Raw genomic sequence first — 24448 nt, 5'->3', positions numbered from 1 at the left:
CAAAAGGTTTATTGAGTAACTATAACAATAATTGCATGAGTTCTTTACTTTAACATTGATACTAGTGATAAGGTTAACAAGATCTAACTACAGTAATTAAACGTAACTCCACTAACCATGTGAACTAATCTGATACTCCTGCCCTTGTTACAGTCCATCCAAAAGAGCGAGAGAGAGACCCAATGTGGTTGCCTTTATCCCCCTTGGTCCTGCCCTCTAGTGATCATGTGGTGCTACTGATTACACATTAACCCCTTATGTACATGCACATACAGAGATCACTACAGTACCTCCTGCTGCTGAACGCATCTTCAGCTGTGTGATGTTAAGACATTAATCTTGAGTACTGAGTACAAAAATTGCAATGCTATTGTCAAATCAGCATTATGCGCTGTTTGACGCCGCAATTGGCCTATTCTACAAATTTACGGCAGACACTCCCTCTGCATGCATTAGTGCTATCACCAAAATGGTGTCTTTTGTGGTCGACCAGAAGCTGTGTATGCCTGACACAGAGGGCATCTTGGTGACATAACAATGCACGATTGGCACCACCAATCTGAATTTTGAAGTCAAAAACTCTCATGCCATCCAAAAGGCTGTTCAACGCTATAATGGCAGGGCAACTGCTGGTTCCAATGAAGGATGATTTCCTAAATCACCTCATCTGTGTCTATCTTTGTGATCATATGTTTGTAATGTTCCCCATTCGTGGAGCAAGGTGAGAATCTGGCAACGTTTAGCTCATGGTGGAGTCAGAGGAGCATGAAACAGCAAATAGCTTGTTGGCATTTTGCCATCCTGTTTACTTTGCACTTAACTCAAATTTGATCCCGAGTGAAACATGTTCATGTCTCCATCTGATCCACATTAAATGAGACATGTAGTAGGTTTAAGTGACAATTAAACAGCTTCAAGCCTGGCATAGTAAAAGTGTCCTTAAAATATAATTTGCAAGAATCCTGCTGCACTCTGGTAAAATAGGAACAGTTAATTTTAAGAAAAATGGGAAGTCCATATGACACATTACAAAGATAAAGAATCTTTGGCAGTGAACACCCAGTTCAAATTAGTGACTGGAGTTAAGTCCGCCCAGGCTTGTCAAGGTTGAACGATTTGATGACAAGATAAGAGTAAATGGGAGTGACCTAATCTTTATGTGGATTGAATTACCTCTGCCATTCAAAGACAGATAAAGTGAAAGAAGTTTTCACAACTAGTGATCTGTCCTGCTTTTATCAAGTAATTGAAATTTTGACATTGTAAGTTCATGTCATGTGTTGAAGATATTGACATAAAAGAGAGAATCCTTGAAATGAGTTATACCACTCAGATTGCCAAAAAGATTGTATCAAAAGAGGGTTGCTTTCAGAAGTAAAGGTATTAAACGTGTTATTAATACAAAGGATCACAGAACAGATTGCAGATAGAGAAGTTGATGAGAGAAGTCAGAAAGCGATCAGAAAAGTCAAAGCGTTTCGGGCGAATAAATGGTTCTCATGTGGCATCCAGCCTCGCCTTAAATGCATCAATTCTATCTACTTCAACCATCCGTACGGCAGTGAGTTCTATGTTCTGACCATTCTCTATGTGAAGAAATTCATCCAAAATTCTACATTTCCAAGAAGGAAAAAACAGGTTGGACCAGCATTCTTACTTCCCCATTTTACTGGTGTTCTACTTTAAAGTATACAAGACCAGCTCAGACCAGTATTCTTATTTCCCCGTTTTACTATTTTTTGATCAGTTAGTGACTAGTGTACTTATGCTCCCCTTGTTATGGATCCCACTGCTCCTGGTGAGCTCTAAATGTGGCCAGGAAATGGGGAGCAGAGACGAGGCATCAACCATTAGTCTGAGCCTATCAGGAGCAGTGAGAAGCAGGGTTAGGGGCGTTTAGTCAGAAAATAAGTCTCTGAACTCTCCAGGCTCAGAAACCCCTGATTGCATTGCGGACTCATTGCCACTGTCAAATATTTAACTCGGTACCATAAAGTGATATATTTAACTTGGTACCATACACTGAAATCATTCACATATATTTAATTCACATTATCTGAAATTCTGAGTTGTGGGAAGGGTAAAAACATAAAAGAATTTAGGGGATTTGACTCAATGGCAGAAAAGTGGCAGCAATGACTTTTTGTCTAATATTTCTGCTATAAAGAATTACTGGGTTTAACTCTCCATTAGAAATAAACAAAAATGATGAGCAAATTTACTGCCTTGAAGTTTAAGTTTGTCCAAAATTGGAAAATAATTTAGTGTGTTAATTTGTAAGAGTTAAGTTCCCCAGAATAGAAGTGAGCTTGCTTCCATGGAAAGTGAACAGATGTTGAAAGAAGGAATATGCTGATGGCAGATGGAGTTTCATTGTGCCAACATTTCAGAAGCAAGCACAAGCATCCCAGAGGAAGCAGACACAAGTTACTCTGCTGCACTGACTTGGAAGGATAACTTCATGACTCATTGCTAAAATTGCAAGCTTATCATTGATAAATTGAACCAGAATTATACGATACAATACAAATGTTGGCATCTCATAATTTGTGAGACATGACTGGTTATTTCCGAAACAGTTCTTTAAGATAAGGAGGTTAATCATAGAATTTACAGTGCAGAAGGAGGCCATTCGGCCCATCGAGTCTGCACCGGCTCTTGGAAAGAGCACCCTACCCAAGGTCAACACCTCCACCCTATCCCCATAACCCAGTACCCCCACCCAACACTGAGGGCAATTTTGGACACACTAAGGGCAATTTATCATGGCCAATCCACCTAACCTGCACATCTTTGGACTGTGGGAGGAAACCGGAGCACCCGGAGGAAACCCACGCACACACGGGGAGGTTGTGCAGACTCTGCACAGACAGTGACCCAAGCCAGAGTCGAACCTGGGACCCTGGAGCTGTGAAGCAATTGTACTATCCACAATGCTACCGTGCTGCATTAGGAAGGGATTAAGGATTCGAATGATAGTCTTCAAATGATACTGTTTCCAAGGTGAGTTTACTGATCCCAGCATCCTTAGCGTTGTTTAGGAACTAATGTTTCCTGCCACCACAGGAGGTAAACCTATGAAGTAAAGTTCAGGAGACTGGAGCTGTGTGTCAATGTCTTATTAATTACATTGTTGAGGTTTGTTACTGTCAATTACATTGCTAAGGGAAACAGGCGATGGGTATTTGAACACATATAAATAGGGGATAGCTGGGACACTGGGTGTAGGTGAGGAGTGCCGACACTGAACAAAGTTGATAAACTCTCTCATCAAGGAAGTGCACCATTCTTAGTTTTGAGTTCACCAACCGGTACAGATCCCGTTAACATTGTGCACCTGTACAATCATTTTGGGTGCTTCATTTTCATGAATTGGTGCAGGATACTGTTAGATATTTGAATTTGTTTATTTGAGTTTGTTTCTGAAGACATAGGGCTGGATTCTCTGCAGCCCCGTGCCGAAATCGCGTTTGGCACGCGGGCGGAGAATCGACTTTTACATGAGAATCGGGCCCAGCGCCGCTCCCGCGGTTTTCCGGTCCCCGGAGAATCGCTCGCCCGCGAATCATGATGCGCTGCTGGGGAGCTATTGCCAGAGGCCCTCCCAGCGATACTCCGGTCCCGGCCGGCTGAGTTCCTGATGGCGTGGTTCTAACCACATCTGGCCAGTAGGGACTCAGTCCACGGCTGCCCTGGTGGGGAGTGAGGGTATCCAGCACTGAGGGGGGGCCTTATGGGCAGCAGGGGCAGCGATCGGGTGGGTCAGGTGAAGCGGCGCAGGGCAGATCGGTGGGACCTAGTTTCTTGGTCCTGTTCCACCGTCCGAGACTGCCATCGCGTTCGGTGCGGCCGCTGGAGGCCGCCACCGTGCGCATGCGCGGATTTGGAACCGGAAGTGCGGGGGCCCGTATTCGCAGCTAAAGCTGCGCAAATCACTCCCGGTCCCTGCCAGCCCCCTGCAGGTAAGTGAATTGCTCTATATTTCTTTCAGGAAAGTCTGGAGTGAAACGCCAGTGTTTTTATGCCGGCGAGGGGACATAGCCCCATTTTTGGAGAATCCAGCCCACGGTGAGGGAAAATTGGTATTTGGCAGTAGCATAAAATGTCCATTGGTGCATAGGCAGGGGGGAAGAAAATTAGACTGTGTGTAAAATAGGTTGCTGATTCATTGTCACCCATTCTGTCCTACTTCCAAAGATATGTTTCACATCCACATTTTCTGATCTGGAATTTAAAATTTAAACTATGTTCACTATGGCTTTTAGTTAGTTTTTACATTTATCCACGTTACAGGAAGTGATTGAAACGGTTATGATTTACAATTTACAGAGGGCAGCACGATGACGCAGTGGTTAGCACCGGGTCACTGTTCGTGTGGAGTTTGCACATTTTCCCAGTGGTTGCATGGGTCTCACTCCCACAACCCAAAAATGTGCAGGATTGGCCACGCTAAATTGTCCCTTAATTGGGGGAAAAAAATAATTGGGCACTCTACATTTATAGCTTTTTTAAAAACTATGTACATGCTGGTCCTTTCCCCCCCCCCCCCCCCCCCCCCCAACCTTTGGTATCCCTTCCACTTTCCTACTGTTTTTGGGCCCTGTCTTGCACCGTTTCTGCTGCCATATATGGATTATTTGTCGCTCATTTTGCACTTATAGCTTTGTGAAGGGGCCTTCTGGCGCCATGTTGGTCACTCCCTGGGTATCCTTCAGGCTTTTCCTTGGGTTTCTCCTCCATTCCACTCCCCACCTCCCTGTTCTTGTTTGTTTTCTGTGGCCCTAGTCGTTTTATACGTCCCCCCCACTCCCCCTCCCTTTCTATCAGTTATTGACTTCAAACAGATCCTGGAACAGGTTGATGAATTGCCCCTATGCTTTGTGGAAGCCATCATTCGACCCTCGGAAGGTGTACTTGATCTTTTCCAGATGGAGAAATTCCAACAGGTCTGCCAGCCAGTCTGCAGCTGTGGGTAGTGCTGCTGATCGCCAGCCGAGCTGGATTCTCCAGCGGCTAATTAAGGAAACAAATGCAAGGGCGTCAGCCCTCTTCCCCGTATGAAGTTCTGTCTGGTCCGATACCCCGAACACTGCCACTCTTGGGCACGGCTCCACCCTCACCGCCAGAATCTTGGGCATTGCCTTGGAGAAGGCTGTCCAAAACCCGACAAGCCTGGGGTATGCCCAGAACACGTGGGTGTGGTTGCCAGGCCTCCCTGGTACCGTTCATATTTGTCCTCCACCTCCAGGAAGAATTTGCTCATTTGGGTTCTCGTTAGGTGTGCTCTGTGCACCACTTTAAACTGCATGAGGCTTAGCCTTGTGCAGGAAGAGATGGAGTTGGCCCTGCTTGGTGCGTGATAGAAACTAACCTTTTATTATAGGTCAAAAGGGGTAAAGAAAGAAATTATTTAAAGAAATCATAATAACTAAATTTTAAATGAACCATAACTTAAGGAATGGCTGACTGCTTATGAAAAGGGTCAAGATAAGGAAGTGCAAGCTTTGCAAGGTCAATCTGAGAGGAAGGCTCTTTGTGTTCGAGAACTCAGGCTCGGATCCAGTTCCATGTCCATGGTAACCAGAGAATCACCCCATGGAAAGGAATTTCTGCTGAGTAAGCTTTTCATCAGTGCAACGTTGTCAAAATGATAAATCTTTAATTTAACAGACAGACATTTTAGATAAGTCAACACCAATCACGGATGTAAAGGGGATGAAACTTAATAGATAATGATCTTCTTAAAAGTAGAGTATCGGGATGAAAAACCATTCTAGAATCATTTCAAACTAGTTTCTAATCTATGTCTGCTTTGCAAACTGCTGTTCATCCTATTTTAAACTGTGCAGTCCTTTGTACTGTGTATCTTAAATTGAAGAAATTACCAGTAAACTGTTAATGTATTTTAAATTCAACAATCTGCATTTGTGAAAGACAATCACTCTGATACTACAGGACGAGTCAAAATGTCCTAAATTCTGTTTTTATAAACTGACTCATTAGTAGACACTTAAATAAAGATTCAATTAACTTTACCAATATCGCAGTCTGAGATTTCTGTCATCCTCTCCGGGGCTCCGCGGATATAGACACAGGGATCCAACAGTCCATCACTCCAGAGTCCCGAGTTCATCCTCCTACTTCTGTCTTGCTCTTCTCGCCCTTTCTAAAAGTTGTCCGTATATATCCCCGCAGTTGTCTTTTTCCATAGTGCCCGCGTTCAGTAGCTCCTCCAACATTGTGTCTCTCGGGGCTCTAGGGTATCTCGTCATACCCTTGTGGAGAAAGTTTCTGATTTGTAAGTGTCGGAGTTCCTGTCCGTTCGGTAGTTCTAGTCTCTCCGTCTGCTCATCTAAGGTCGTGCGTCTGTGCCTCGTGTCGAAGTCCCTGATTAGTAGCTTCCCCCCTGTCCTGTCTCCACCTCTTAGAGGTGACACCTAGCATGGCTGGTAGGAACCTGTGGTTTCTGCAGATGGGGGCCATGGTGGACACCTCGGTTAAACTGAAGTGTTGTCTCATTTGGGTTCCAAGTTCTTAGCTTTGCTACCACCACTGGGCTGGATGTGTGTTTTGCTGACAGGGATGAGATTGCTGATCTGGACTATTTTAAACTACTTAAACTAATGACCCTAGAGCTAGAAGCTAAAAACAATTTGTATTTGTATAGCACCCTTAATGTAATAAAGCATTCCAAAAAACTTTACAGAAGAAGTATAAAATAAGTCAAAATGATTCTGTTCAAATTAATAGGTGTCTGAGGTTTACCAAAAGTCTCCAAACTTTCAGAATAAAAATCAGCAGAACAGAGCCAGTTACATGTTCACCATTCAGTTAAGAACTTTGAAATCTCAGCCATTTTGGTATGTATCATTTTTTGGGGGGTTAAGAACCAAATTAAGATCAGTAGAAGCTTTTCGCCTTTCAGCGTTTGATGTATGTGAACACATAATAATTTTTGACAGTACCCTAAAGTTGTTTTGCTCTGATAATTTAAATCCCAGAACATCTCTGGCAGTGCTGACTGGTTTGATTATTCCAAAACTGTTTGATAACTGCAGCATGTATTTAGAAGTTATTTCACATCAACAGTTAGTGCCTTGATATCAGACTTTCAGCCTATGTTTATCAAACGGCAAAGCAAATACATGTTGACAACACTGACATGCTTGATGTTAGGAATAAAAGTTGAATTTGTGGATCACTGTATTTGAACATTTACACAGGTGCCTCCTGTAATATCACATTTTAAGGCTGTCTGTGAGGTAAATATAATCTCTGCTAAACAATTTGCAGCATACCTGGTAACATCGACCCAGGTTTACCTGCCAAGCTAACAAGAAAACTAATGAGGCTCTCCATTCTTTTCGCACAAATGGTGCACCAATTTCAGATCAAGGGCAGATGTACAGTTAGTTGTGGAAGTTGCTTTTCTGAGTTACAAAATAAGTTGCCAAAGAAAGTCAAGTTGCGGCCTTTCCTGTCTTAAGTTCAAAAGTAAAAGACTGAAGATGCTGGAAATCTGAAATAAAAACAGAGGGGGTCGATTTTCTGCCCCTGTTTTTGGCAGGCAGCAATGGTAGTGGGGCGGAAAATCGAGGGGGTCTCCCAAAATTGCTCTCACGCTGGCGTGATTTTCCTGCTTGATTGTCCTCCCACCGCCACCACCTCAATCATGTGATGGGGTTTCCGTCATGCAATGATGGGAATTCCATTTAAATACATTAACATACACTTTGCAGCCTCCCTACAGTATCATCCCACCACATAGGGAATTCCCCTGCACCTTCCCCTCCGCTGGCATGACATCATGTTGGCAGAGTTTACAACAAATATTGACAAAGAGGGAACTGGCAAACAGAGCCCACTAGGGGTGAACAGGTAAGTAAAGCTCCCAGAGGGTAGAGGGTCATGCCTGGGCAGTACCCTGACAGTATCCATGCACTGCCACCTGGCATTGCTAACGCGCACTTCCTCCTAGCACTGCTCGCTGGCACTGCCCCCACGAGGTGCCTGGGGGAACTGCTTGGTGGGCCCTTCTGTTGTAGAGGTTTGGGGTGGGGGGGGGGGGGGGGGGGGGGGGTGTTCCCTGGGGTGTTTGTGTTCTTATTTTAATTTTTTTTATAACTGGGATGCCCTTTAAAATAGCGCCCCGATCTTTTAAAAACATATGTTGCTGGCGAGGCAGGCTCAATCAGAGCCCGCTCCATCGGCATGGCATTGTGGACCCATCCCTCCCATTTCTTTTTCAAAAATTTAAAATACCATCAAGGCAGCCAATGGGCTGTCGTCCCCTTTTCCTGCTACCCAAGTCAACACTTTGAGAAAAAAAAGCGGAAAATTCGCACAGAAAGTGCTGAAAATGCTCATACTAAATCAAGTATCCATTCATGACCAGTGCCAATAAACCTCTCTGAAACTGAAAATTAACTATTATAAGTGTGCAGTCCAATTCCTTCAGGTTTTAATTGTTCTTGGAGATATTAAAAATGTTAAATTTCAAATTGAAACTTATTTGTGTTCCTTTTCTCTCTCAATCTTTCTTTCTTTCTCTTTATTTCCCTTCCAGTACCAGATTATACATTGCATTCACCCACACTAATTTAGACTTCTTTCTCAATCCTCATGCTGTTTACTTCAAAATTTCCAATCTGATTCACAAGGAGGGAGTCAGTTTCTTGCCTTATTTATGTTAATGTTGCTTGATCCCAGCAGATGTTGGTTTGCCTACTTTAAACCCATTTCAGAAGTGGGTTGAGGTCTTCCTGAATGGAAATAGGCAAATGGGTTCTGCATGTCTTGAGTGTGATGTGGTATAGTTTCAATTCTCCCAAGTCTCTGAAGAGTTTTCGAAATTATCTTCTAAATTTGTTGCCTTGTTCTGGTTTGTTGATTTCACCAACTTCAAGGATTTGGTTCAGACCTATGCAGGCATCCCTGATCAACAAAGAGCAATCCTGATTCAGAATAATATATAGTGTCTCAGAGATGTTTGTACCTTTGTACCTCAGTGTTGCATCAAGCTGATCTGTACCATTCAGCTTGATTCCTCCGGGATATTGGAATTAAACTGATGAAAGTTGCAGTGTAAATTTTTACAGCCATTAAACTGTCAGATGAAATTGAAACTTGAGCTACTGTATCTGATTTGAATTCAGCACGATGGTCATTGATTTCCACGTTACTGCTCAAGTGTTGAATTTTATTTTATTATATTTCTCCGAGGAAGGTAATTTCTTGGTTGTCTCGTTCCAGTACCTTTTGCATGGAGCCTCACAGCAGATTTCTCCTTCTGCTTTGTAAACACAGACTTTCTTGAATGACCACTGTTTTAAAAATGACCAATCTTGGCATTCCCAATTCAGGTGGGGCATTTTTTGTACCTGTGGACATTCTTCCCACCAAAGCAGGGACATTGGTAATGGTGGTTGACACCTTTATAATGTGCTCCCCTGATTTTTGATGCAATGTACTTTCAGTTTTACATCCCCAAACTGAACAACATCGCCAGCTGCTCCTGCAGGATTTCTCTTGAACCTCTTACAAAGTTCATTTTGCTTCCGTTTTTTTGACCTGTCTGGCTTGGCCAGTTGCACAGCTCTACTTAAGAGTTAAATCTTCCTGAGATTGTAAAAAGTCAGAGAGTCAAGGATTGCAGTGGTTCAAGAAAGTAGCTCACCGCCACCTTCTGAAGGGCAATTAGGGATGGGCAAAAAGTGCTGGCCCAGCCACCGATGCCACATTCCATACAGGAACAAATAAAAAGGTTTTCATCTGAAACACCTATACTATTCTGGGCACGATCCAACCCCCAAAAAATCAGAATCCGTTTTGGGTGGGATTAGAGGTGTTGTTCCCAGCACTTACCCCATGATCTAACAGCAGTCTATTGCTATTTCGGGCACCAGCGAGGAATGGCCCCCCAAGGCTGCAGTTAGCATCAATCCCCATTGGCACCCTGATCTCTCGATCCCCCTGACTCGATCCCCGGATCCCCCAATGCCCCAACTCACCTGTTGGAGGGTCCTCGAGCCACCCCGCACCCCACCATATACCGTTAAGTCACCCCTGTGCCCAATCCCCAGCAGGGAAAAGTTGCCAGCTTGGCACTGCCAGCTTGGCACTCCCCTTCCAGCTTGACAGTGCCACCTGGCACCCTGACAGTGCCACTGGGTGATACTGCCAGGGTGCCTAGGTGGCAATGCCAGGTGCTAAGTTGGTAGTGCCAAAGTGCCTGGGTGACACTAGCAGTACGAGGGTGCCAGCCTGCCCTGACATCGACCACTTGGGAGTCTCCAATCGCCTGGGAAACCCCCCCCCCGAAGTGCCAGGAAGCCCGGTCCCGGTTTGTGGGGACCAGTACTGATCAGTGCTCGGCCAGAGTCTCCTCGGCGAGGCTCGTTAGCTGTTCGATCCGGCCTCAGCACGGCTTGGTGAGTTTTTAAACTCACCTAACCATGCGAGACTGGGTTCCGCCCACAAAGAAACATAGAAAATAGGAGCACGAAGAGGCCATTCAGCACTTCAAGCCCGCTCCGCTATTCATTATGATTATGGTTGATCATCCAATTCAACAGCCTAATCCTGCTTTCCCCCATATCCTTTGATCCCTTTCGCCCTAAGTGCTGTATCTAATTGATTCTTGAGAACATACAATGTTTTGGTCTCAACTACTTCTTCTGATAACGAATTCCACAGGCTCACCACTCTCTGGGTAAAGAAACTTCTCCTCATCTCTGTCCTAAATGGTCAACCCCGTATCCTCAGACTGTGACCCCTGGTTCTGGACACACTCACCATCGGGAACACCCTTCTTACATTTACCCTGTCTAGTCCTGTTAGAATTTTATAGGTTTCCATGAGATACCCCCACCCACCGCCCCCTCATTCTTCTGAACTTCAGTGAATACAATCCTAATCTCTCCTCATACGTCAGTACTGCCATCCCAGAATTAGTCTCATAAACATTCCCTACACTCCCTTTAGAGCAAGAACTCCTCAGATAAGAACACCAAACCTGCACACAATATTCGCAGTGTGGCCTCACCAAGGCCCCTGTTTAATTGCAGCAAGACATCCCTGCTCCTGTACTTAAATTCTCTCGCTATGAAGGCCAGCATACCAGCCTTCTTTACCGCCTGCTGTATCTGCATGCTTGCCTTCAGTGACTGGTGTACGAGGACACCCAGGTCTTGTTGCACATTCCCCTCTCCTAATTTATGGCCATTCAGATAATAGTCTGCCCTCTCGTTTTTTCTACCCAGATTGTGACGTCTCCCGAGATCTGGTTCGATCTTGCGAGACATAACAACCATCGAGAATACTGGGAGAGGCGTCTCCTGGGATATACCAGCCATGTTCCGCCCGATTCCGGTGGGAAGTGACCGGTAAATTGCACACTCCATCTCTGATGAAATCATTATTTAATGTTTCGCATTCCCAACTGTCAGCCAAACAATAGCGATTGGGTGAATGATTCGATTCCTTCACTTTGTTTCCGACTGCACCGATTAAATTTGACCGTCTCGATTACAATGTTTTAGCGGAGACGCAAGTATGAATCTGTTATGTTCTTTGCTGTGGCTGCAAAGAGAAAGGATCAGAGGTGCCGCATGTCGAGCTTGTATAATATAGTACAAGGGGTTTATTTACAAGATACTGCCCTCAGACAGGGTACAATGGTGAACTCCACAAAAGCCCCCGAAATGGTCCGATGATGTCATTGCACAATACACGACATTACACCAGCCAATGGTGTTACTGTGAAGCATACCAGAATCAAAGGCTCTGATCAGATCCTCATAGGAAGCTGTCTCTTCGTTCACTCCCTGTCTGGCCAGCACATTCCCTATTGACAACATATTAAAAACTGCTATTCTGCCCTTGCTACTTTTACTCAGAGGAGCTGGAACACTGTAGTACCGGGTGAAACAACTTCTCCAGTTTTGCCATTATTCAGCCTGTCTGGGGCACCCCGACATTTAGGGAGGATTCTGGGAGAGGCAAGGTAGAGGTTATTGTAGAGGAGATAGCTGTAACTCCTCTCTTAGGTACAACTCACTCAGCTTCCCTCAGTGAGTGACACCGTTATGACACTGTTCCTTACAAACATGCTCAGGAACTATTATTAGAGTAACCCTTTACTCAACACTATTCACTCAGGTTGCAGATGCAGTTTCTCTTGCTGGAGCGGTATCAGATCACATTTTCACCAACTTGATGAATTTATTATCACCATTTCCTTGTTGCACTCCTCAAATCAAACAAAAAGGGACGTGCCTGGGAGTTCGGAGTGGTGCTACTCTGACATATTGTACAATAACTTGCTACGTACTGTGCTGTGGGATCCAGATTTTTATCACCTACAACTGAGCCTCGCATGAAACCAACCTGAGTTAATTTGACTTCCTCGGAAGCCTAATTGTGCATAGTACAGATTTAAAAAAACAAGTTTATTCGCTGCTACATTTTTGTAAAAAACATTCAATCTTTTTTTACAGAACAGTACAGGCCCTTCGGCCCTCGATGTTTCGCCGACCTGTGAAACCAATCTAAAGCCCATCTACACTATTCCCTTATCGTCCATATGTTAATCCAATGACCATTTAAATGCCCTTAGTGTTGGCGAGTCCACTACAGTTGCAGGCAGGGCATTCCACGCCCTTACTACTCTCTCAGTAAAGAACCTACCTCTGACATCTGTCCTATATCTATCTCCCCTCAATTTAAAGCTATGTCCCCTCGTGCTAGCCATCACCATCCGAGGAAAAAGGCTCTCACTGTACACCCTATCTAATCCTCTGATCATCTTGTATGCCTCAATTAAGTCACCACTTAACCTTCTTCTCTCTAACGAAAACAGCCTTAAGTCCCTCAGCCTTTCCTCATAAGATGTTCCCTCCACACCAGGCAACATCTTGGTAAATCTCCTCTGCACCCTTTCCAATGCTGTCTCATGATGGTTTCAAACAGTTAAAGATAAAGGAGTGCATGGAGGAATGGATACAATTCAAAAATTACACCAAATGCATTACTCAAAAGTAATTTAGAAAAATATTCCTGTTCTGTTCCTCAAATCCCATTGTTGGATTGCTTCCGCTTTGAAGCTCAGGCTCTGGTTTGGACTAACAACAGTGAGATTCTGAGCAGTGTTTGAGATGTGGCATCAAGCCTGGGGTTGTTCTTGGGATTCAATGCTTTGAGAGAGGAACAGAGGGAGTGGAGCTGTGGTGCATCATGCTGGATCAGACTGTTCCACAGGCTCTCTGTTCAACATCAAGGCAATCCTTCCTGCCGTGTGTTTCACATTCTGCCTTTGCTTTTCTGAGGTGCCTTATTGCAGGTTACTCTGCTCAGGCCTTGGGTACGAAATGGGATGTGGGGAATGAGGTCTGCCCTCAAGGTCCCCTCTCCACATTGGGCCCATTCCACATTAGGCACCACCCCCCGATCTATGCCCCCATGGATGAACTTATTTAGTTCTAACCGCTCCAACAAGACCTCTCGCCTTCCTCAGGCCTCACCTGCCCTCCCTACCATGAGAGCCCCTGCACTTACCTGGCCCTGAACTCCAGGAAGTGCCATTTAGTCCCAGTCTTGGTCATTGCTGCTGCTGAATCTACAGTGGGATAGAGAGCTCCTGACCAAACAGATTATCCAGCATCCCTCTGAGGCAGGACTCCTGTCCAAGTGAGGGAGAAATCCTGTATCTAGTTAATTAATGCTCGTTGTGGCTGTGGAGTTGCTGTGGTAGGCTGGGATACATTCCCTGCTGACTTTTACGATGGAGGAGGGGGATCCCCCAGCCCCCCCCGGGGGATCCCCCAGCCCCCCCCACCTATCCAAAAACTATCAATGTTTTGCTAAACACTACATGGTCCTAAATACATTTTGTAATATGGTGGAATGAGGATTGTGGACTGCTTTATCCATTTCACCCAATGCAGTCCCATATATGGCTTAACCAAATATCAACTCTTCAGTATTCATTTTCTACATTTTAATTTAAATTAGTTTGTTATTATTGATTTTCTGCCCACTGCTCAGATCCGCCTTTGAGGTGATAGTTTTTTATTTTGTCACCAAGTCTCATTCCTATTCCACAGCCTATTTCTTTTTCTTTCACTGTCCTTTGTGTTTAGCACTCAGCATTTGGGGGTTCTCATCTTTTCCATTGTTGTACTATTGAAGAATGGCTTAACAACCAAGCAATAGAAATCCTTGCTGAGTGCTGACCACTTGGAGAGTGGTGGTGTTCAGACTCATCAACATCATGTTTGTTAAATCTACCGACAATATTATTTTTAACTGAAATACAATCTATCACCTGAATCATCAGGCACCACACCTCCAACATTATGTATTAGGACTATTCCTCAAGCATGATATCTCCAATTAATAACCTATGGTGCCATTGCTCTCCTCCACTATGTGAAATATTTTGATCGGAATTAATTTCAAAGTGAAACATAGATGATCTAAGGCCATCTTGCACCAGTCTTTCACTAATCTTCACCTTCTCCACAATCAGTTCCTACATGTATTTTCCTTTCTGTCACAGTCCTTAACAACATGTACAAAATTCATAGTTAATACTGCTCCCACAGTTGTCTTTCTCTTTAACGTAACCTCTGCGTGGTAGACATCTTTCACACCACATTAATCTTGACACACATCATTTTAAAACAATGAGTTGGTAATTGTAATAGGATTCATGGGTGAGAGGAGGCTGGCAAGTATGATCTGTATTGAATCTGTGCAGAATACCAATTGTGTAAAAGTGCTTATTTGTAGTATTGTAGTTGTATGGGTAATGTTAAGCTAGTCTGCCTAGTGAGAAGGCAATGGGGGTCGGGGCAGCCATCCCTTCCACACTTGCTTGGTTTTACTCTCCATGACATTGTCCATTTCCTGCCCTGTAGAGTTCAGTCTAAATTCCCCCCATAATATCATGACTTCATTGAACTGAAGACTTATTTGGCTTTGAACTTTGGTCTTGCACTGTGATCCTCTGGCCTTTACCAAGGTTCTTCGATAAAAACTTGCTTATTAAGCAGAAATTCATGCCTGACCTTTCAAAATGAATCATCTTCTATTATTAATTCAAATTCAAATTCTGTTAAATGGTTTAACTGATGGTCAATTCATTAAAAAAGTAATAAATTATAAATAAGCATGCTATTAAATGCACAATGTTTCTGGGTCATGGAGAAAGATCAAGAAAGTCTTCATTGATAATTAATCCTTCTCAACTTTGAAAACAAAACCATTAGCTCAGATCCAGCAGATCAGAGAGCACAGCAATATTTACTTATGACTGGAAAAAGTGCAAGATTAATTATCTCAGGTTTAATAGAACTGTTAATTGTCTCAGATTGTTAAGATTAGCCGATTCAGGTTTTTAAGCCTCCGTCGTTAACCTAAAGTTGTGTAGAAAAACCCTTTGGAAGTATCTTTTTCGACAATCTGCAAAATACATCATGCACAGAGTTCTGCAGGAAATCTTCTTAGCTGTCCCCATTTCTCCATGCGTAATGTGTACCAGAAAATTCTACAGTTGTGGATCTAACAGGAGAGTAAATGAGTCAGTGTAGCATTCTGCTATGTGTGTGTGTGTGTGTGTGTGTGTGTGTATGTGTTTGTACATGTGAATATGTGCATGTGTGATTGTGTAAGATTGCAGAGTATGGTTTAAGTACGTCTTATTCTCCTGGCTCCATTTTATTAAAATATTTCTCTTTGTTAAATTTTATATCAAGACATGGCTTGTAGAAAACAATTTTTGCTTGAATTTGGTCCAATTATCAGCTCTCTGAAACGCCAATGGTGCTGACATTTCGCTGGCCATTTGGAGACAATGGCCACATGTTGACACATAGGAAAGCAGCACACAAGGGATGGTTCCTTCGACAACTGTTCTCAATAGAACTCATCAAATAATAGGTTCAAATTCTGACATTCAAGCATCTGTATTAGCATTTTCTATGTTGTTGATCTCTTGTTCGGTAGCAGCACAGGCTCCGGCAGAGTCTCTAGTAAATGTGAACCTTATGTGACCTTTTAGGAGACTTATTGTAAACTCCTGGGAGGAGCAGAGAAAGAGAAAAAAACATGGGTTAAGGAAAGGAAAGCACTGGAAAATTCCTCTCCAATCCCCTGAAGACAATCAACACCATCCAAGTAATCTATAGACCAAGTGTTGTCAACTTCTGAAGGTTCATCCTGCACAAGTTCCACTTCATCCAGAATTCTGCTGCCTGCATTCTATTCAATATTAAATCATATTCCTTGCCATCTTTCATTGCTTTCTATGCGCCAATGTTTAATCATGGTGTGGCAGAGACGATGGCCGAATTCTCTAGTCGTTGGAATTCTCTGTTCCGGACCGACAGCGCACCCCAGTCCACGGGTTTCTGGCAGCCTGGGGTGGCTTCAATGATAAATCCCATTGACAAGCGGAGGGAATAGATAATCCCGACGCCCGCAAATGGCGCGCTGCCGAGAAACACACGGCTGGGGGACCAGAGAATCCAGCCCTATATAAATGCAGGTTTTAATTTTATTTATTTCAACATACTCATCCTTAATTCAAAATCCATTCATGGTATCCTTCCAATCCAAGTCTGCAATCTCCTCTCACCCCATATTTTACCTTACATAATCCGCTGATCTTCCAGTATGTGTCTTTCCCCCTCAGGCCTCCTCGCGCCGTTGCTGGTGGAATCTTCAACTACCAGGGACTTCCTCTTTGGAATTATCTTCTCAATCCTTTAATTTAGCTTAATTATTCCTCTTGTCAAAAACCTCCGAGAAGCATTGCTTTTCGAACTTACCTTTGGTTTGCTCTCTTCGACCTACTTCCATTTGCTCCTTGGTGTCTGAGTTTTCTCTCTTCTTCTCACAATAATGCACAGAGTGCTTTTAGATTACCATTCTCCTAATGTTATTGGCTACTGGATTGGAACTTACTCAAAAAAAGCATAACATTCTTCTGTCCAGGCTACAATTACTTCCAAATTAACATTGAACCACAGATTTTGTATGAACATTGGATTATTGGCTTTTTAAGAACAAAGAAAGGTACAGCACAGGACGAGGCCCTTTGGCCCTGCAAGCCTGTGCCGATCAGGCCCGAACTAAAAATAAAACCTTCTGCCCTTACTCAGTCCATATCTATTTCCTCCCTAATCAGGTACCCATCCAGATGCCTCTTAAATGTTGCTAATGTGCCTGCTTCCACCACATCCTCTGGTGGCACATTCCAGGCACCTATCACTCTCTGTGTGAAAAACCTATCCCGCGCATCTCCCTTAAACTTTCCCCAACTCACCTTGAACCTGTGCCTACTTGTAATTGACACTTCAACCCTTGGAAAAAGCCTCTGACTATCCACCCTGTCTATGCCTCTCATAATTTTGTTGACCTCTATCAGGTCTCCCCTCAGCCTCCGTCTTTCCAATGAAAACAATCCTAGTTTATTCAACCTCTACACATAGCCAACAGCCTTGAGACAGGCAACATCCTGGTGATCCTTCTTTGCACTCTCTCTCCAAAGCTTCCACGTCCTACTGATAATGTGGAGACCAGAACTGCACATAATGCTACAAATGCGGCTGAACCAAGGTTTTATACAGCTGGAACATGATTTCCCAACTGTTATACCCAACGCCCCGGCTGATCAAGGCAAGCATGCCATATGCTTTCTTAATCACCTTGGCCACTTTTAGGGAACTGTGAACTTGCACACCCAGATCCCTCTGTATGCTAATGTTCCTAAGGGTTCTGCCATTTACAGTATAAATCATACCTAGATTTGATCCTCCAAAATGCATCACCTCGCATTTGTCCGGATTAAACTCCGTCTGCAATTTCTGTGCCCGAGTCTCCAATCTAACTATATCCTGCTGTGTCCTCTGACAATCGTTGGCACTATCAGCAACTCCACCAATCTTCATGTCATCCGCAAACTTACTAATCAGACCACCCACATTTTCCTCCAGATCATTTATATATACTACAAACAACAGAGGTCCCAGCACTGATCCCTGAACACCACGAGTTACAGATCTCCATTCTGAAAAACACTCTTCCATCACTACTCTCTGCCTTCTGTAACCAAGCCAGTTCTGCATCCATCTAGCCAGCCCACCCCGAATCTCATGTGATTTTAGTTTTTGTACCAGCCTGCCATGTGGGACCTTGTCAAATGCCTTATTAAAGCCCATATAAACAACATCCACAATCCTTCCCGCATCAATTTTCTTTCTCACCTCAATCAGGTTGGTGAGACATGACCTTCCCCGTATAAAACCATTCTGTCTGTATTGCTGTGTAAGTTATGATGTACATGAATAATGCTCAAAAGTGAAAATTTAAAATAGCTTGTCACAGACTGCTATGAAGCATTCTTCATAAAATGCTCATGAAGCATTGTTTCATTATTTTTTTTAAAAAGGATCTCTTAAGTGAAAATGAAAAGTAAATTATTTCTGTGCCTCATTAGGTAGAGTAGAAATAATTCAATTTCCACAGGTTTCATTTAATTCATTTCCAACAGGCTTGGAATCACACCCTTGTACAAAATGTCAATATGTTTCCCTCAGTCTGGGTAAAGTTCAAATGACAACTTGTGTGACATGGAATGAAAAGTACTTACTGTCTCCTTGACAACGCAGTGGACCGACTCCAAGCTTTGCTTCAGATCCTGAGCGGCTAGTGTCTCCAACTAATACCTGGCTTACAGGAAGATGATTTTTATATGCGAGAAGCCCAGTATCCTTTCTCCTGAAAAGAAAATTGACAAAAGGAAAGAGAGATTATTTTGCCTGAAAATAGCTGCTTATGTAGACTGAACTTTTAGCAGTACTTGTTGCAGATTTTCAGACAGGAACAACTTAAAAAAATAGGCGTCTTGTTAAAGGCGGGATTTTCTGTCCCCTCAACCCCATTTTCTGGTGCACCCCCCGCTTGCAGGTGGGTTTCCCATTGTAGGCCCTCCACGCTGTCGTGCAGGTGTGGGTACACTTCTGGCAGGGCGGTGGATCCCACCGACGGAGAATCCCATTTCCAAGCACAGACTGAAATTGCTAAAATTGCCTTTTAGTGATATGTGACATCATGAAAATGAAAATTGTATGTGTTTGTTTCATTTTTTTCTCCCACTAAAAACATTTGTCAAAATATTTTTCCAATCCTTTTCATGTTGGCCACCTCGCTCCGATCATTCAACCTCGCTCCAATCATTCAATTGGAATGTTACACAGTGGGCTGCAATATCCTGCCTCTCACTCCAGGATCAAAAATCTCCCTAATTTATGGACATATCAACAATTCGCTTGCTCATTTTCATGGGGGGGGGGGAGAAGGAAAAATACACAGGACAGAGCCAAGGAGATGGGATGGAGCTCCAATGTGATACTTGAGAATCCTGAACTATACTAATGACAAAACACATCCAGCACCCCATTGCATGCTCCCCAAAAGATTAGGAAAAAGAACTGGTGACTGTACCTGTGCATCCCCTGCATTCAATCTAAATATGCACTTTGCAAATATATTTTTCTGGTGCAAAAGTAGATGCATCGAGTATACAGTTGCCAAATGAAAATGCCAGTCTAAAATTTGTTCAGTGGGATAATTCGGGTTAAAGTTTACATGAATACTCAGTACAGCATTTGTTGAAAAACGGAGTTCTCACTCTTGCCTGCCTGCTACTGCCCAGCATAAAATGGCTGTGGAGGCAGATTGAGGGCTTTCAGTGGGCAATAATTTGCTGATGCTAAAATTTATCAAGATTTTCAAAAAGGTTTGATCAGGTTCCCTGTGATAGACCAATAGACGAATAAGGGATGGGATTTACCGACTAACCTGCCGCGTGTTTCTCAGGCAATGGAGGCGGCTCGCAATCAAGATTTACCGAGCCCACCATTGTCAACTCCTCATGGCCGGGTAACCCGTGCGCCAGCGTGGGACCGGAATATTCCGCCGGCGTGAACAGTCGGTAGATCACGCCCAAGGTCAGAAAATGTGGAATCAGAAGACAGGTCGCAGTGTGGACTGCGAGCTGGCTTCAAGACAGAAAAGAGAAAGTTGGAGTAAACCATAGGTATTCAGTATTGCTGGAGGTGGGAAGAGGAACTCCACAAGAATCTGTTTTGGGACCATTGCTGTTCAAATTTTACAATAACGATTTGTACTTCTGTATCAAAAACACAACAATTAACTTTTTGGATGACACCAGATTGGGTAGGGATAGCCAATACTGAGGAGATTGCAACATATTACAGGAGGACATTAATAAACTTGCAGAATGAGAAAATAATTGGCAAATGAAGTTCAACACAGATAAATGTGGCACAGTACATTTTGATTGGAAGAATAGGAAGGTCACTTAGTACTTGGAAAGTACATGTCTCAGGTAGAGGAACAAAGGAATCTCAGAGTTCAAATTCACCAATCACTAAAATAAATGAACAAGGCCATAAAATAAGCAAGCCAAGCATGCTTTAGTTCTAGCGATATAGGGGATAGATTTTCAAGGAGTCAGGGAGACACCATGGGGTGATGTAAATGGCACCCAGGACCAATTATAATTTCATTATAGTGATGTCACATATCACTAAAAGGCAATTCTAGGATTCCCAACCCTATTTTCAGGGCTAGTGATTTTTAACGTTTCCGTTCAAGAAAGCAGGACTAGTTCAGGTCATGAGCCCACACCCTGAATTCCTGACCTGGCCTGCCCCATTGGGGGTATAGGTGTATCCTAGTCCTTTGCAATTTTCATAGAGTTGGGCGAGGTTTTCCAAGAATTGTGGTTCACGTCATCTTAGAGGTGTCATGAAGCAGTCTTCATGAGGGGATCTTTCAAAAGGTAAGTTGTCAGTATGTTCAAAGCAGAGGTCAATAGATTTTAAGATACAAATGACATCAAGGTATATGGGGGTAGTGTGGGTCGATGGCGTTGAGGTAGAAGGTCAGCCATGATACAGTTAATTAGCAATGCACATGTGAGGGGCTAAAAGGTCTACTCCTGCTCCTATGTACCCATGCCCTGCATGCCACTCCACCTACCCTCCATGGCCCCTTGTATCCCACATGCGAAGCTATGCCCCCCAGATCCCCAGGGCCCCTCATACCCCCATGCTAAAATATGATCCCAACCAGTCCTCTGATGTGAGGCTATGCCTCTCCCTACTCACCCGCCCATAACCTCTGATACCTGCATACCAAGTTATAGAACAACCATGCCCATTTACCCACTGAACATCTCTGAATAGAACTAATAAACTCTATGGTGACAATAAGATGTGTTAAAAAGTTTTTGAAAATGGTAATTAATTGATAAACTTCCAATTTCTCAAAACAAAACTAATTTCGCTGCAGGACAATAAAAATGTTAATAACCAGTCCCTTTAAAGTATCAATTGTTGAGACTCCAAGCACTTGCACCCTCTTTATCTTGTGTAAATAAGCACTATGCAATTCTCAGAAGAAATCAGCGAGGCAGAACTTTCAATTAATCAATGTTTTCCCTGCTATTTCAGCAGTTTGATGGCTGTGCAGGCTCTCAGACTTAACAGACAGCTCTGAATTCAGCCCATAGAATTGAAAAGTAGGTGAACTATCTTCCTTGCTGTTGCCATATTATAAAAAGAACAGAGACATTTGAGAGGGTGCAGAGACGATCTACAAGGATCAGAAATGCATGGACATACATATCGGGAAAGGATTGGTAGGCTGGGATTGAATAAAATAATACTTGGAATGATCGAAAAGAGGGGCGTCATTCTCCGACCCCCCGCCGGGTCGGAGAATGGTCGTTGGCCGCCGTGAGTCCCGCCCCCGCCGAAGTCTCCGGTACCGGAGATTGGGCGGGGGCGGGAATCGGGCCGCGTCGGTTGGCGGGACCCCCCGCTCAATTCTCCGGCCCGGATGGGCCGAAGTCCCGCCCAGAAATTGCCTGTCCCGCCGGCGCAAATTAAACCTGGTATTTACCGGCGGGACCAGGCGGCGTGGGCGGGCTCCGGGATCCTGGGGGGGGGCGCGGGACGATCTGACCCCGGGGGGTGCCCCCACGGTGGCCTGGCCCGCGATCGGGACCCACCGATCCGCGGGCGGGCCTGTGCCGTAGGGGCACCCTTTCCCTTCCGCCTCCGCCACGGCCTCCACCATGGCGGAGGCGGAAGAGACTCTCCCCACTGTGCATGCGCGGGAAACTGTCAGCGGCCGCTGACGCTCCCGCGCATGCGCCGGGAAACTGTCAGCGGCCGCTGACGCTCCCGCGCATGCGCCGCATTTCCGCGCCAGCTGGCGGGGCAACAAACGCCATTTCTGCCAGCTGGCGGGGCGGAAATCCCTCCGGCGTCGGCCTAGCTCCTCAATGTTGGGGCTCGGCCCCCAAAGATGCGGAGCATTCCGCACCTTTGGGGCGGCGCGATGCCCGTCTGATTGGCGCCGATTTGGGCGCCAGTCGGCGGACATCGTGCCGTTGGGGGAGAATTTCGCCCCAGATCTATGAAAATCATCAACAGTTTTGATTGTGAGGATAAAGGGAGAATAGTTTTTTTCTTCTCCGCAAGAGTAAACAGAGGCCTTCCATATTTGATCATCGCCAAGAAATCTAATAGGGAATTCCCAAAAATACTTTTATCCAGAAAGTGGTGACAATGTGGAATTCATTACCAGAGGGAATGGTTGAAGTGAATATTATAGTTGCATTTAAGGAGAAGCTGGACAAGCATATGAGGGGGAAGATAGAGAGGGTTATGATAACAGATCTATATGAGGAAAGACATGAAGAGGTTCAAGTAGTGCATAATCAGTGACATGGACTGGTTAGGCTGAATGGCCTATATTCTGAACCATCCAGTACAGGCTCATGTTCTATGTGGAAAAACAACCAGTTAAATGTCAACAATAAATAATCGCTGCTTAACTCTGCACAGCCACTCATCCATAATCAAAGAAGTTGTAATTTTCCCCTCTAGGGGCTGCTGACGTGTCTTGACCCTGTGCCATCATGACTGGCGCACACTCTCTCATGGGGATTCCCACTAGAGCAGTTCGCTTTCCAGACCTCCTTTCTAATGGGTTGCAGCACTTGCCTGTCTATATCCTCTGCTCTCGGACAATTCAGTTCAATCTTGGACCTTTAGTTCTCAGCCGGTGCATGGCACTGCGAGAGGTGTAATTGTATATTCCAATAATCAATTTATTTTCAGACTCAGGAAAATAAAATATCATCAAGGTGATTCTGTGATCCTTTACCTCCAGTGGGAAATGTAATCTGAGACCTGGCTACAACATTCAAGACCATGCCCCCCAGTTCCCCAGTTTTTACATCAGACTTCCTGCTCTGTTAGAAGGTGCCCATGTATTGACAGCAGGCAATTCCAGGATTAGGCTCAGCTGTGATACCCTATGACAAAAACAGGTGGGGACTGCAAACTAGGTTCTTGTAATAGCCATTTGAGAGAGTTTTCTTTGAGGCCTCATCTGATGGCTGGAATACTATACCCTAATATGAGTGTCTTAAAAAGAGGGAAGAAACTTCAAGTCTAGTTTTCAAATAATGTTAGCATCATTTTATAATCTCGATATCTTGCCATCATATTTATAGTATCTGTCATACCAATATTCCATGTAAAAATTCGAGGGAAGATGTTCAAACGATATTAACAGAGATTTTGTAATTTTGTGTTACCAACATGAATTGCACTCGATGGGAGCATGGTCTTCAAAAATTGGAGTTTGAATATTGTCTCAGATTACGTTTCCTTACAGCATGGCTCTCCCACTGGAGGTACAGGATCACAGTATCACCTTGATGAAGAAATTCAGCAAGGTCCCGTACCCATGATCCAAGGCTTGGCGGTTCTATGACCAGTCAATTAAACAAAATTCTCCTTCGAACTAGTAGGGAGGCAAAAGCCATGACATCGGCCCCTGTTCCCACCATGACACCAGGATCCTCAGACACACCAAAGATAGCTACTCATGGAGAAGGTGTGACCATCACCCCCACCACCTGAGACAATACATCCGTAACACCCTTCCAAAACCCCACTAGTTTTGGACAAGGCCAGAACATATGGACGTGGTTCGTATGGGATCCAGTACACTATGCACACAGATCGGCCACTTCTGGGAAGAAATGACTCAGCCTAGCCAGTGCGATATGTTCTCTGTGCACAACATTAAGCTGTATAAGACTGAGACTGGCACACAATGATAATGCATTAACCCTACGCAATGCTTCCTCCCAAATCCAGTCCCACACCGCACCTCCCAAATCCTCCTCCCATTTTTGCCACACCGTCCCCATTGAAATGTCCTCCCTCCTGGCCAACTCAGCATACACATTGGAGACCTTACCCTGTCCAATCTCATCATCCGAGAGGAGCGGCAACATTGGGAACAAACCCAACTTTTTACTCAAAAAGGCCCTTAA

The 24448-nt window shown here is 44.2% G+C and overlaps 1 protein-coding gene across 1 annotated transcript in view; it reads right to left on the bottom strand.

Moving 5' to 3' along the window:
* cntnap2a (contactin associated protein 2a) overlaps positions 1–24448 on the bottom strand; it is a 2812093-nt gene that overhangs the window by 729083 nt on the left and 2058562 nt on the right. The window contains exon 15 of the mRNA XM_072508818.1: positions 18653–18780. Coding sequence (XP_072364919.1) covers positions 18653–18780 — 128 coding nt within the window. The remainder of the gene's footprint in view (positions 1–18652; positions 18781–24448) is intronic.

Source organism: Scyliorhinus torazame, chromosome 6 (assembly GCF_047496885.1).
Source record: "Scyliorhinus torazame isolate Kashiwa2021f chromosome 6, sScyTor2.1, whole genome shotgun sequence".
NCBI classification, from domain to species: Eukaryota; Metazoa; Chordata; class Chondrichthyes; order Carcharhiniformes; family Scyliorhinidae; genus Scyliorhinus; species Scyliorhinus torazame.
This window is presented reverse-complemented; position numbering and strand designations above follow the sequence as displayed.